The following is a 13782-nucleotide window of genomic DNA, read 5'->3' on the forward strand; positions in this document are numbered from 1 at the left end:
TTTTTCGTAGAGTGACCCCCCTATATAGAAATCAAAGACATAGTCCTATGTCAAAAATTGTTATGGAGTGCCGAAATCGATTGACGCAAAAATTCCATCAATCCATCATGAAATGTATGCGGACGACATCCTTTTGGTAGTGGAGGGGAACACGCATAGGGCACCACGCATCAAGATTCAGGCAGCTACCAATGCTATCGGTAAATGGGCTGTCGAACGAGGTTTTCGACTTTCGGCGCAAAAGAGTGGTCACATGGTGGTATGCAGTCACAAACCCCAAGGTTGCAATTCGAGTGTCGAAATCTACGACGACCGCATTCCTCGTCGTAGAACGTTGAGAATCCTGGGAGTGGTGGTCGACTGCAACCTGAACTTCCAGCACCATTTCGACGAGGTGAAGAAGAGCTGTGCCACCCGGTTAAACCTCTTAAAAACCATCTCCAAACCTCACCGGAGTAACAACCGAACGATCCGTTTACGGGTGGCCTGAGCTATCATCAACAGCCCCCTCACCTACGGTTTCGAAGTAAAATGCCTGGCCAGAGATAAACTCCTAAAAACTCTATCACCGATTTACAATAATGCAAAACGGATTATCTCTGGTCTGCTACCATCAACACCAGCAGCCTCGGTATGCGCCGAAATAGGAGAACCTCCATTGGACATTTTTGTGAACACGGCGATAGTCTCCAGAACTGCGAGCTTCCTCGCTAAAACCAGCGGAGGTAAGGATACGCACCTGACTTTAACGAATGAAATCTTGCAGCAGGTGACACACTCAAACCTTCCACCGATAGCTAAACAGTTTTGGTTTGGGAATAATGACTGGAGGTTGCCAGTGGTCCGAGTGGATGATACAATCAAGGACAACTTCCGAGCTGGGGCGAGCTCTGTGGGTCTGAAGCAAACCTCTGTCGAACTTGTCTCAAGAAAATACCACAATTATGAAATTCGCTACACGGACGGTTCCAAAGGGATGCAAGGAGTTGTTTTCGGGCTAAGCGGTCATAATAACTCTCTTATTTCCAGCAAGAAACTCGTCGACATTTGCCAGGTGTTCTCGGCCGAAGCTGCCGGAATCTTTAAAGCTGCCACTATCCCGTCAAGCAAACCGATCCTGATAGTTACCGACTCGGCTAGCGTCATCGATGCCGTTGACGCGGCTATAACTAGGCACCCATGGATACAAGTTATCAGGAGGTATCTGCTGCCGGATACAGTCCTCATGTGGGTCCCCGGACATAGTGGCATAGCCGGCAATGAAGTGGAAGACCGTTTTGCCGGAGTCGGTCACCTTGGACTACTTTTAACCCTTTCATTACGGCAGTGTGCTCCGCCAAAGTGCTACCCCTGTATGGAGCACTGCGCCGAAAAGTAAGCACATCGCGCTGGTGTAATCGAAGGGCAGTATGTCGCAGGATGTCGTCTATAGACGACGCTCGTAACGAAAGGGTTAGCGTGCAAAGTACCGCTAGACGATATCAGACTATGGATCGCCAACACCTTTAAAACTTTTTGGGCGGAAAAATCTTCCGTTGAAGCGACGCTGTTCCTCCGGAGAATCAAAGGATCCATCACCAGATTCGAAGACGTCAAAACGATGAGAGAGCAACGAATTTTACCCCTTCTTACAACCCTTCACGAACTTCTGCACTGCTGTTTTTTTAAAGATGCCGATCTGTATTTTAAAATTTGAACAAAAAACTTGTGATCAAATCGAAAATCCTTCTTCCTTCGCCTTCGCGATAAGGGGAACATGAACAGTCGGCATCTTCGAGTGTCGCGGATTCCCCATCTGTGGCCTGGGGCCATGGTAAGCGGACATCCTCGTCAAACGGCCAAGGGAAAAAAGCTCTAATGTGTAGAAATTCTCGTCACGAAATCTGTTTTTTGTTTATTGTTTTATTGTTAATTGCTTGTCCGTATGTGCATGTAAAATGAATTAATGTTTATTATTCGGATTTACCTCAGAAAATGCACCACAATTTTGGAGCAGTTTTTTTTTGGGCAGCTCAAACTGTAATTTATTATTTTAAATTTACAATAACGTTAACAATTTGATCTCAAATAAAGCTTACATTTCATAGTTTTTTTTTCAGGTTCTCGTACTACAATACTGTGCAGGCTGATGCGGTATTCCGGAGAAGAAGAGGAAAAAAATGGAAATTATACAATTTTAGAATATTCTATCTGATACAATTTGCTATAACTTTGTTTATGTTCCAATTTTTTCCTTTTCTTCTACTTCCGTCCGGTTGATCTGTCAGGTTGATTGATCGATGATCTGAGCAGCGTCAGCCCGTAGCTTAAGCTAGATACCCACTGGTTTTCGTCACATTTATAGTAAGCGCACATCGCAGTATGGTTTCGGCCTTTTTTTGCTGAGACGAACCAGTCCAGGAGGCTGAAAGTCTCAAAAAATATAGAATTAAAAAAAAAACGATTCCCCGATTTTGGAATGGCTTTTAAGGTGCGTCGAGTGGATTTTTCGCACCCGGAGCGGAAGTATCTGGTTGCACCCCTCCCCTCTTCGCTATCAGTATACGGTGTATGCTGAATGATGGAGTATTTGTTAATGTAGGGGTGTTTCTGCACCCCTAAAATCGTGTACCCGGGGCGGTCCGCACTCCCCTGCACTCCTCAGTCGACGCCACTGTTTGGAATGAAAATAAATTTATAAGACTTTCCTGACCTTATCTCAGTATAAAACTTGCCTTGGAAAGCTCGATTAGAGACAGAAGCTCTGAATCTCCATTTTGAATGAGAAACCCAACTGCACCTGCACATTTATATGGTTGGAAGGATTTGACCTCAGTAAAGCTAATCCAGCAACTATGTTTTCAATCTCTTTTGCACTTTCAGGTTCTGTCAAATATCTTCGATAGCATCTCATGTCACGATTATAGCCAGTACTAGTATCAGGATGAACACAGGTAGGTCCCGGAAAGTAAGCCTTCATCAGTAAGACTAATACTTCTGGGAGTTTTTGTGAACGACTAATCGTCCTTTTTAAGGGAATCTAGCCCGTTTGAGTGGTCTCTTACTGCAAGAGTCTTACTGAGTCTTGCAACGATTGGGGTTTTTTCAATGCTTTCACAGTGCTCTGCTATATTCTTTAGGGGTTTTTCTGTCTCTCGAGACCAATCCAAACTAATTTTAGCTCTATTGAAAAGATTGTCGAAGAAACTCTTTAGTGGACGGTTACTGTTATATACAGAAACTATTGTTTTGTTCAATTCTTAGCTGGTTCAAGAGAATTCTTGACTCGAGTTCATGTGAATACCATTCGCAGTTTTTTTTAGATATTAAGGGCCACAATTTCATTGAAAATAATGTGTTTGTGATCAGACAAAGACGACTCTTCCGAAACTTTTCAGTTAAGTGTTGTTTCAGAAATTACCAGAATACACAGCTTTAGGATTCCTTGTTTCAAAGCGTTTGATTCTTTGTTGTTAGACGAATACTAAAGAAACATTCTCCTCAATTGTTGATGTCGGAACTTCCCCACATGGTGTGATGAGCGTTGGCATCACTACCACCGATGATGATTGTTTTTTTTACTTCCCTGTAGTATTTTACGAACGCTCAACCTCTTAGAAATATCGTCAGGAAAAAAACCGACACAATTATGATGTCGGTCCTCATTTTGACGGTTAGTACCTCAACTTTGCTCGTGACGACGTCTTGTTTAATGAGCTCTTTAATAAGAAAGCATTTAATATTTGCTTTAACTAAGACAACAGCTCTTGGGGAGTGATGTTTGTCATCGTAGAATTAATTACATGAGCCCGTTTGAACACCAAGTATTCTTCCTTCGTGATAGTTCCCAAGAGACGAATGAACTCTCTGAGTTTAAAGTCTCTTTAATTCAATACCGTTACCGTTACCGTGATAGTTCGCTTGACACTGTTTTAGTGAGATGGAAGACAATTTTGCTCTGCATTGATTGGATTATCCGCTCGCTTGGTTCGTTTGGGAAAGTCTATGGAGAGCGCCCAGATACTCCACTCCGTAAGAGGTAGGGATTTTTCTTTTGCATGAACATAACGCTCAGAGACGTTGATTTAGAATTTGATTGGGTTGTCATCAGAAAAAAGAGCTCAAATATTTGTGTGCTGTAGTCTCTAATTTTGTTACAACACACATGTAGCATCGTTCTCATTGAACTTTACAATAACTTCGGAATTACCTTCCTCCGTCAAGCTTCCAGTATTCATACCTTGGCATCGGTCGATTTCACCGCTATCATCCGCCTGTTCTACTTGGAGCTCTTCCTCTTCTTCGCCATCATCGTCTTCGTCCTCTCTGGTATTTGTGCATCTTTTTCGCTTTCGTTTGTACAACTTCACCCCCTCGATATCTATTTGGTGTGCTTTGATTTTATGTTGCGTCAGCATGTACCGGAAGCGGAACTCGTGACCACAAAGCTCACATCGGTGGCGCTTCTCGCCCGTGTGTTTCATCACATGATACTTGAGTGTCCATGCTGTCGGGAAACTCCTCGGACAGTATGAACACAGATGGGCATTGCTAGCCTCATCGTGTATCTTGGAGTGCCGGATGAAGGCTCGTCGAGTCCCGAAGGATTTCCCACACGAGCCACAAAGAAGTGTGTGCTCCGCATGCATTGTCTTCTGGTGATCCTTCATGTCATGCTGGCAGAATTTAATTTTTAATATATAAATCAAAGAGAATAGAAACATTTTACACACCTTTGTGTAGAATCGTTTGTCGCACTGTTCACACGGAAAATTCCGTTCCTTCAAATGGAACTTCATGTGTGTCTCCATGTAACACGGATTCTGGAAGCTTTTCCCACACAGCTGACACACTCCACCATTTCCTCCCTTCGATTTGGTTCTAATCTTTCCGGTTTGTTTTTTGCTCTGATGTGTCCTGATGTGATATTTCAGTTGATGTACTTGCTGAAACCGGTCCGGACAAAGGGGGCACTGCAGTCGCTTCTTTGACTGCAAACGTTTCAACTCTTCTGGACAGTCGTCGCCCACGGGATGATCGCCGTGGATTTTCAACAGATGCACTCGGTAGCCAACTCGAGTATTAATGTCTTTCTTACATATTTCGCACGTATAGCTTCGATTCCTCAACGATCTTGTGTTTCCAATCAACGCACAATTTTTGCGATGCTCTTTCTTCTGGTTTCGGCTTGGAAATATTTGACCACAGTCCCAGCATTCTTCGTCTGGCATGATGGTAGTTTTCTTTTGACTAGCTGGGATCTTATCTAGTACCTCTATCATCTCGCCAATGGAAAGTCCCTCCAAAGATGGAAAACATTCCAAATCTGGCTTCGACACATTGTCCTCAGTAGGATCTTCTGATACTATGACCTGTTCAAATGTATATGCCTTATCAGGTACTATTGACTCATCCCTTATTTCCTCCACGAATTCGTCTTCAAGCTCTGTGGTTTTCAGCTTTTCGCCGTAGAATTTAAAAAGCTCGTGCTGCTGGTCGTGGCAGCTAACTAAAAAATTTTCGAACGTTTGCAGCTGATTCCAGCAGCTATCACAAATCTTAATAAGACAATCTTCCACTGAGGTGTCTTCACAAGCAACCATACACATCTCCCACACCGAATCACGAACTTGCCCGCAGTGTCTGGCAATGGAGATGTCAAGTCCGGAATCAACATCCAGTTCCGTCGTGCAGAATCGACAATGAGAAATAATGACTTCCTCGTGAATTTCTTCCTCCTCCTCAAAATATTCGGCTTGGGTCTGCTTTTCGTCGCCTTCAACGTTCTCTGCGGGTGGTTCCGCCGTTTGTTTCCTTTGTTTATGGTTCGTGCCAATGTCGGTCTCTGAACACTCATCATTCTCCTCGGAGTTTAGCGAATCTTGCGGCAGCTGTAGTGTTGGCACCGTGGAATCCGGAAGCCTTCGGTCGGAGCTTATTTCACAGGGAGCAAAATGCTTCTGGCAAACCGCCGCTAGTGTTGGAATCTTCCAATCCCAGCCACGTCCGATCAACTGCCTCCAGCGCTCTCGCATCACCTGATCGTATTCTCTGGGAAAGGGGAAGAATCGAACGCCGGGCTCGTAATAGTCCCTGTTGGTTTGACACCCGACGACCGAACATCTCCGAGGCATTTTCTGGTTTCGAAGATGTTCGCGATTTTGTTTTGGATGATTTCGTATGCCTAACGATAGTGTACTGTTCAGAAAATTATATTACGTTCATTGTTGCTGTTTTGTAGGCGAACAGCTGTCACATTTCACGTTTTTGTTTTTGTACTCTCAACGAAAAGGGGTCAATTTTAGGTGAAATGTAAATTGAAATGGAATCATCGCGAAATTCAATTGTCGAATTTGCGTTGGATTTACAACCAGATGGCGCAGCGAGTAAAATGAGGATGTTTTGTTTTTTTGGTATGAAATTCGTTCAAATTTTCTAGACAAATCAGAATTTATCCTCAAATTTCCCGGTTTCATGTATTCTATCCACGCTGAAAAGAATAGAAAATCATCATTTTACAATGTGCTATGTATATTACGAGGAATGGCTTGTTATAAGTATTGTAACTTTAATCTTTGACGTAGGACTACGTCTTTCATTTCAATTTTGGGGTGTAAGTTCAAGTTTCAAAAATAAAAGCGTTACGCCGGAGCAACGAGATTTTGAACGTTAATACCTTCTAAACAACTGAACGAAATGGTATGGTACACGAAATGGTACACTTCATTCGAAAGATAAAATGTCTACGCTTTACATGCTTGTCACCTTTTGATCCTAAAACTTGTTTCAATAGTTTTAAAATTGCTTTCTAAACAGGTTATTGAAATCACACCAATCGGTATATAAGCGAGTGCCGCTCGGAAATACACTCAGTTATGATTTCGCAACGATTGAGGTAGGATCGCTGGAATGAATGGACGTTTCCCTAACACAGACTTCAATACCATGGAGCCAGGGGAAATCGGCATTGCTAAATAGACTTTCGTACTCATTTTGTTTGCAATTGAATTCGTAAATTGTTTTATTCATTCACTAGTTTAATCAATAATTCAATCAATACACACAAGAGATAGCTCTGCGCAGCGATAGCTGGAAAAACACAAATGATTACTAAGCCAACGGCAGGTGTCACAAAACAATCCATTGTGCTGTTAACCGGAACTAGAGGGATAAGCGGTGGAACCGGTCTAGGTGTTTTTCAAAACTTTGGGTAGTTTCCAAAATGAACGAGCACAATCTGAAAGAGATTGAAGAAAACTCGAGAAGTTGCTATTATGGAGCTCTACAAGTCTGGCTTGAATGATTTTGGAAAGATTGTTTGAATTTACTTTAAGAAAGCGAAGGGTCTCCGGTAGGCGTTACGAATTTTTATGTTTACTGTTTACATCTGTCCCAGTTTACTTGGTGTGCTTCGACGTCTTCTCATCCCGAAACCAATCTTTAGGAGCACCGAAAAATGGTTAGAGTTGGAGGCAGTGATGATGTTGATGGAGCCGATGGCTTCGATAATTTTCGTTTGGAAACTTGACAGCAGACGACAGTTGGCATCTCACAGCAATAGTCACTCCTCTTCCGGAACTGGTTCTATCTAATCCCAGGTGTCAGTAATCGAAAAAGTAAACGTTGATCTCCGACTCAGGGTGGGTCTCAGTAATAACAGCGATATCAACTTCGCCACACGCCGAACCTTTGAGGTCAAAATTGGGAACACCAGCTCCCAAGTTTTCCACGAGGAGACAGGAGTACCTCAAGTACTCAAGGAGTACCTGAATAACCTGTTCCAGGTCCTGCCTAGGGGTATCTTCGTGTTCGTCTACGCGGACGACATTCTTCTGATAGCAGTGGGTGATACCCACAGGATTCCACGCATCAGGATACAGGCAGCTACCAACACCATCGGCCGGTGGGCAGCCGAGAGAGGATTCAAACTTTTAGCGCAGAAGAGCAGCCATATGGTGATATGCAGCCACAGTCATTAGGGTCCCACCTCCAGGATCCATCTATACAGAGAATACATTCCTCGTCGAAAAACATTAAAGATCCTCGGAGTGCTGGTCGACCACAAACTTAGCTTCCTCCGCCATTTCGAGGAAGTTAAGAATTGCTGTGCCACCCGGTTGAACCTTCTGAAAACCATTTCCAAACCGCACAGAAGCAACAACAGGAAGATCCGGTTACGGGTCTAGAGCTCCCAAAAACTCTAGCACCGATTTATAATAAGGCACCCACCTGACCGCCCTCAGCAACACGACCCTGCAGCGGGTGGTGCATTCCAACCTTCCCCCGGTGGCAAAACAGTCCTGGTTTGGGGCGAACGATTGGAGGTTCCCAACGACTCTCGTGGAGAACGGTATCAGGAACAACTTCCGAGCCGGGGTGAGCTCAGCCGGTCTGCCAGAACATTTCAAGGCCATCATAGCAGAAAAATACCGCCTCCACGAAATCAGGTATACGGACGGCTCAAAAGGACAATCAGGAGTTGGATTTGGGGTAAGCGACGGTAATAACAGACTGATTTCCAGCGATGAAGGGGAATAAGAACTTCTCGGCATTTTCAACGGTACGGCTTCCTCTCCACTGGCCTGGAGCCATGGTCCGAGGACATCCTTATCATCTGGTCCAGCAAGCAAGCAGCAATTTTATGTAAGTTGTTGTACCTTGCGGCAAAATTTACTGCATTCACAACAGAGACGAACCAGCCCGGGAGGCTGAAAGCCTCTCAAATAAAGAATTTTAAAAAAAAGCGATGGCGATATCTTTGGAGTTGAGAAAATCGAGCAAGGCGTCGTGCACAAATTACGTAACGCGATAAGGGGGGTCGAGGTTGCGTTACTTTCTGTGTATCAGAGATAGGAAATTGCGTTACGTAGGGGTCCAAAATCCGGATTTTTAACGTTACGTAATTTGTGCACGACGCCCAACTGGTTGTGTTTGTTCTTAATTGAATAATCCCTCCAGTTGGCGACTTTGAATTATTCACGGGTCATATTTGGCGAAGCGGTAGTGTTCTGGTACGACAGGTGCGCATGATGATAATCAGTTCAGATCTGATTACTACCAGTTGCTTCGCTGTGAACGGTGAATTGTCGTTAACCGTCAGCAGCAACGGCGTACGACAATTCTGGAACGCGGGCCCTGTTCAAACCAAAGACAGTTCCGGTTGGTAACGGTCCAAAGATATGATGAAACAAGCAGGTCCCGGATTTCCTTTAGAATACCAATGGTAGTGGAACCCTCAACAAAATGGTCCAGTCATTGGATAGACGGCCTTTGGATTCAGTTCGTGCCGCACCAGTTCACATTCAACGCCAGTTGCTTCGAATGATAGCAAAATCCGCTGATCCATCCGCTGTGGCAATGATTTGAGTGCGGGTTTTCTTCTTCGGGTCCTAGTAACTGGTTCGGTGGTACGTCTACAACCCATATTCTTTGGCGATATGCACCAAGCACGCCAAAACGTGTGAGCCACTTCCAACGCGGGTAAAAAACTCGGCCTTATTCTGCGTGGCGTGTGAGGTGAGATGACAATTGTCACTTATGTCACGCGATTCCACCAGGCGTATGCCGTGAGAAATCTCACTTGAATGAACTCTCACTTTATTCCCGCTCTCAAATATACGTGACGATTGTCACATGAACTGGGATTTCTAGGTGACAATCGTCGACATGTCTTGAGGTGTCGACAGTGCATGAAAACAAATGAAAAAAGGAAGAGGAATAATAAGTGTTTTTTTGGGTCGTATAGAATCGATAGTAATGGTATTATATGTATCAATAAATTCAATTTATCTTCAATTTTCACAGTACGAAAGACAAATTGCAAGTAGTTTGTTTTTTTTTGTGAAAGCGGTAGTGAGTCTGTTATTCCTCAATTGGACGAATAAGCACACCGAAATTATTTTCATTTCATGAAATCTATTTATTTTCTCTAAAATATATCTATCATATGGGTCTTGTGTTTCATCTATCTATCCGCGAGTCATCGTCACCGAACTGCATATCCATTTCAGAAGCCGTGGTATATGCCCGAGCCGGAGCCAGAGCAACAATTTAACACTGAGAGTGCAGAGAGCAGCAGCAACTACGACCAAAACAAACAAAAATGCTAAACTTTACAGGATGCCATCAACTGTTTCACCAAATCTAAATCAAATACCTGCAAATTCGGCAGAATGTCCTGATACACTAACAACAGGCCAGGTTAAATCAGATCTATAGATACGGTACTGACTGCAGCAAAACAAATATCTGACCTCTCTGAGCGAAATAAATAAAATTCTGGGATGCCAGATGTTTTTTCTCAAATATATGCGATAAAAATCTGAAATATTTGTAAATATGTGCTAATGTCTGACATACTGACCAGCTTCGTTTATCATATGGAATCAATAATGTTTTGTCACTATTTTAAATAGCCTGCAGCAGGAATAAAAGGTTATGATAAAAGTTAAATGTCTACAAATTCGTGAACACATGTGCGAATGTGGCATCTCTGATCAGATTTGGCAACCAGCAGAATGAACGCCTTGTCACTTGCTGTTCATCCTCTCACATACATCAAATGAACCTCTCACGGCATCCGAAACGACTGTAGGAATAGAGTGAGGAGAGTTGCGTGATGGTGATGTGACAATTGTCATCTCACCTCACACGCCGCGTAGAATCAGGCCGACTGAATGGAAAAATAACAAAAACGACTTGGCCGATCAAGCAAAGCACGAACAATGGAAATCGGTTGCCAAATGGACACACAAATGAAAATTTTACCTAAAAATGAAATTAATCAGTATATGGCGCATTTTTGGTTTCCGGGCAATTCATTTCTCGGAAATACATTTATTGTAATCATTACTTCTCACTCTCTCAACTCACTTCGTTCACAATTGCGAGCCGAGTCCTTCTATTACAAAATTGCTCTCATTTTCATTTCGGCAATCCGAGGACTCTTTGTATGAGATTGCGGCTCGATAAATATAATGTATACGCGTTACACAACATTTTACGGAACCAACAAACACTCCAAAACGCGATGTGCATTGAAGGAGTAGTGTTATTTGTATCGAATAAAAGTGTAGGAAAAAAATAAAATCAGTTTTAAAATGCGACAATCGCTTTGCTTCCTAGTGCTCACCGCTTTAGAGTGTTCACAGATTCCGACTTTGCATTCCGCACAATACGCTTCGTTTGCACGTGCCTCAAAAATAAGTGCTGTCGGTTATACATAATTATGGGCTTTGAGGCGCATGCAAACATTTGTTATTTCTTCTAGAGAATTCTCCCGAATAACTACTGGTAATATTTTTGTTATTTAAAATCCAACCTGTCTTATTCCTCATACACGTTCGATTGGTAGCAGCTTTCATTTTTTTTAAATATTTCAGAGCAGCTTTTATGAAAGTTTGCCTTGACGGTGTGATTAATATAGTGTTTTTGAATGAAAGTTTGTTGACACATTTTGCATTCTGTAGGAAACTACTGTCAGGAGGGATTTGGTCGAATATTTCTAGTGATAGTTGTTGAAATGTTAAAATAAATAATGCGTATGCCATGAAGGCTATTCAGCTCATACATTTTCTTATTCACGGATGTGCTGGCGACATCCACTTGCAGTATTTGGATTATAATAACATTTTGTCCTACTCATCGGGGTTGTGTAAACTTTCCCTCCTGCGGGGATGGGGTCCTATAGATAATATCGAGCTTGTTCTTTCTCCTATGTGTACATAATTGGAAATCTGCTGCCTCTCGTTGGTAGTTGATTAACGCATTCGATAATGATTTTTCTCGTTCACCTGAGAAAGCTCACCCTTGAAGTGCAAATCGATCGTGAAGTCCAAATCCCGATTGTTCCGGGCATTTGGCTTCATTTTGAACATGCCGTAGATTTCCTCACCCTTCTTGACGGTCAGATATTCGTCGAAATAGAAAACAGTTTGCTTCCAGTGGGTATAGGGTGACTCCGGTGAAGTGCTGAAGCCCAACCGTTGGTGACACTTGGTAAACTCCACGTTGAAATACGTGATCAATGCTTGAATGAAATCGTTCCGCTTGACGATAAGATGGAACGGCGACTCGAAATCGAGATCCTCCTTACGGACGACGTAGAGATCAATCTCTTTAATCAAGTAAGAGCTGGAAACAATTTGCTTTGGGTCTACGACGTCCACGAGGGGTTCGCTAATGGCAACCTTACGGATCGAGCTCATGTTGAAACCGTACACGTTATCCCACCAATTGATTTTTTCATCCTTGTATTGACGATCCTCGATGGCAGCCACGAAAAGTGTGCACCGGTCCGGAAACATCATGCCAACATTTGGCTTAAGCCACTTGTCTCGTGCATATATCACTGTGTCAAGCATGGACTCGTAGAACAAACAGTACCTGCAATTGATTCCAATAATCAGGCTAAATTTCAAAAGTTTCACCAATGTTCCCTTACCCCATCCATTCAGAAATGATAATATCAACCTGTTGGATTCCATCTGGGAGCTCAATCTCTTCCACTTTTCCCTTAACTAGCGTGATGATGTCGCTCAGATGATTTGCTTCGATAATTTTCTGAGCGTAATCAATAATGTTAGAGCACTCGACGGCGATGACCTTGGCAGCACCGGCTTTGGCAGCGAACATCGACAGGATACCGGTCCCACAGCCAATATCCAACACCGTCTTGCCCTTGAACAGATGCTTATTGTGATACATGGCGTTGCGGTACGTCAGAGTGCGGACCTCATCCTTCAGCATTTCCTCGTGGATGCCAAAATGTGCATACGAGTCGAAGTAGTAGTCCCGCGAGGTCATATCCTCCGCATTGGTAGCTAGATCACCAGCGTTCTCTCCTCCGTTAGTGTTCCCATTGGGACTAGATGCGGCCGTGGATGACGTCGAAGAGGACGATGCTTTGGTGCTTTCCACTGCTTCCATGTTGACATCCGTGGAAGCCTGTAGCGATTAGAGGGGAAACAGTCGATTACAATCAAAGCCAAAGGGAACATGTTGTACAAATGTCTCGAACGTTCGAAAAGGCAGATTTTTCGTACGTAAAATATACGATCTTTTGAAATCATAACCTTCAAATCGTCTATGTTTATTCGACGATTGTGTATCCTGCTCGTACCTCCATGTTACCTTAATACACTTTCTTCTTTACACTAACTACACAATAATCAAGACATCCGATCCGAGAATGATCCGCCGATTAACTTAATTGAAAAATACCCCGAACACAGTGAAAACTTACCATATCCGAATAATATAGGTCCTCTTCAAAGTGGAAGCTTGTTTCGACTCGAATTCAACCTTTTCGCTCGCCTTGCGTTCTCGGGGGAAAACAAGTTTGACCACTGGGACAATGGGATACGCGTCTGGAAGAGCGATTCCGAACCGACCAGGAACTTTCCGATTGTAATCTTCGACGATCGATCTTTGCTTCCACTGGTTTTGTTCTGTCGTGTATGTTTCACGCTTGTTAGATTTTTTTCTTCCCTGCAATATTCTCGTCGATGATTGCAAACCAAGCACACTTGGGGCCCTTCTTTGCAACGCCGAATCAGAAGTACAAAACGGCCGGGACGAATGACAGCTGCGGACGCGTGAGTGGCTGTCACTTCGCAACTCGGTGTCTTCGGTGGGTTCCGGGAAAGTGTTTATTGCAGATTGGGCGCAAAATTATATTGCTAGAGGTGTAGCGATTTGATCATTGAATTGGCAAGGATGGCGTTATATGAAAAACGTATGGTATGAAGCGAAAAGGGTCGCTTGAAGCAGGAAAATTTGAACACAGAACACCTAGCAAACATT

At 43.3% G+C, this 13782-nt stretch overlaps 2 protein-coding genes across 2 annotated transcripts; both read right to left on the reverse strand.

The window, feature by feature from the left end:
* Nucleotides 1–4031: 4031 nt before the first annotated feature.
* On the reverse strand, nucleotides 4032–6235 carry LOC129767203 (zinc finger protein 569-like). The gene is made up of 2 exons (XM_055767858.1): nucleotides 4713–6235; nucleotides 4032–4655 (listed from the first exon to the last, which is right to left on the reverse strand). The coding sequence occupies exons 1-2, from the start codon at nucleotides 6111–6113 to the stop codon at nucleotides 4134–4136; spliced, it is 1923 nt and encodes a 640-aa protein (XP_055623833.1). The 5' UTR covers nucleotides 6114–6235; the 3' UTR covers nucleotides 4032–4133.
* Nucleotides 6236–11536: 5301 nt separating this feature from the next.
* LOC129767298 (protein arginine N-methyltransferase 1-B) lies at nucleotides 11537–13574 on the reverse strand. Its single transcript, XM_055768021.1, has 3 exons — nucleotides 13223–13574; nucleotides 12422–12924; nucleotides 11537–12363 (listed from the first exon to the last, which is right to left on the reverse strand). Exons 1-3 carry the CDS (start codon nucleotides 13223–13225, stop codon nucleotides 11739–11741), a joined length of 1131 nt encoding a protein of 376 aa, XP_055623996.1. The 5' UTR covers nucleotides 13226–13574; the 3' UTR covers nucleotides 11537–11738.
* Nucleotides 13575–13782: the final 208 nt, after the last annotated feature.

This window comes from Toxorhynchites rutilus, chromosome 1 (genome assembly GCF_029784135.1).
Source record: "Toxorhynchites rutilus septentrionalis strain SRP chromosome 1, ASM2978413v1, whole genome shotgun sequence".
Classification (NCBI taxonomy): Eukaryota; Metazoa; Arthropoda; class Insecta; order Diptera; family Culicidae; genus Toxorhynchites; species Toxorhynchites rutilus.

Coding starts and splice junctions, on each gene's coding strand:
- LOC129767203 (XM_055767858.1), bottom strand. CDS start 6,113: ATGCCTCGGAGATGTTCGGTCGTCGGGTGTCAAACCAACAGGGACTAT. Junction 4,656..4,712: donor ACAAACGATTCTACACAAAG/GTGTGTAAAATG, acceptor AAATTCTGCCAG/CATGACATGAAGGATCACCA.
- LOC129767298 (XM_055768021.1), bottom strand. Junction 12,364..12,421: donor ATCATTTCTGAATGGATGGG/GTAAGGGAACAT, acceptor AATCAATTGCAG/GTACTGTTTGTTCTACGAGT.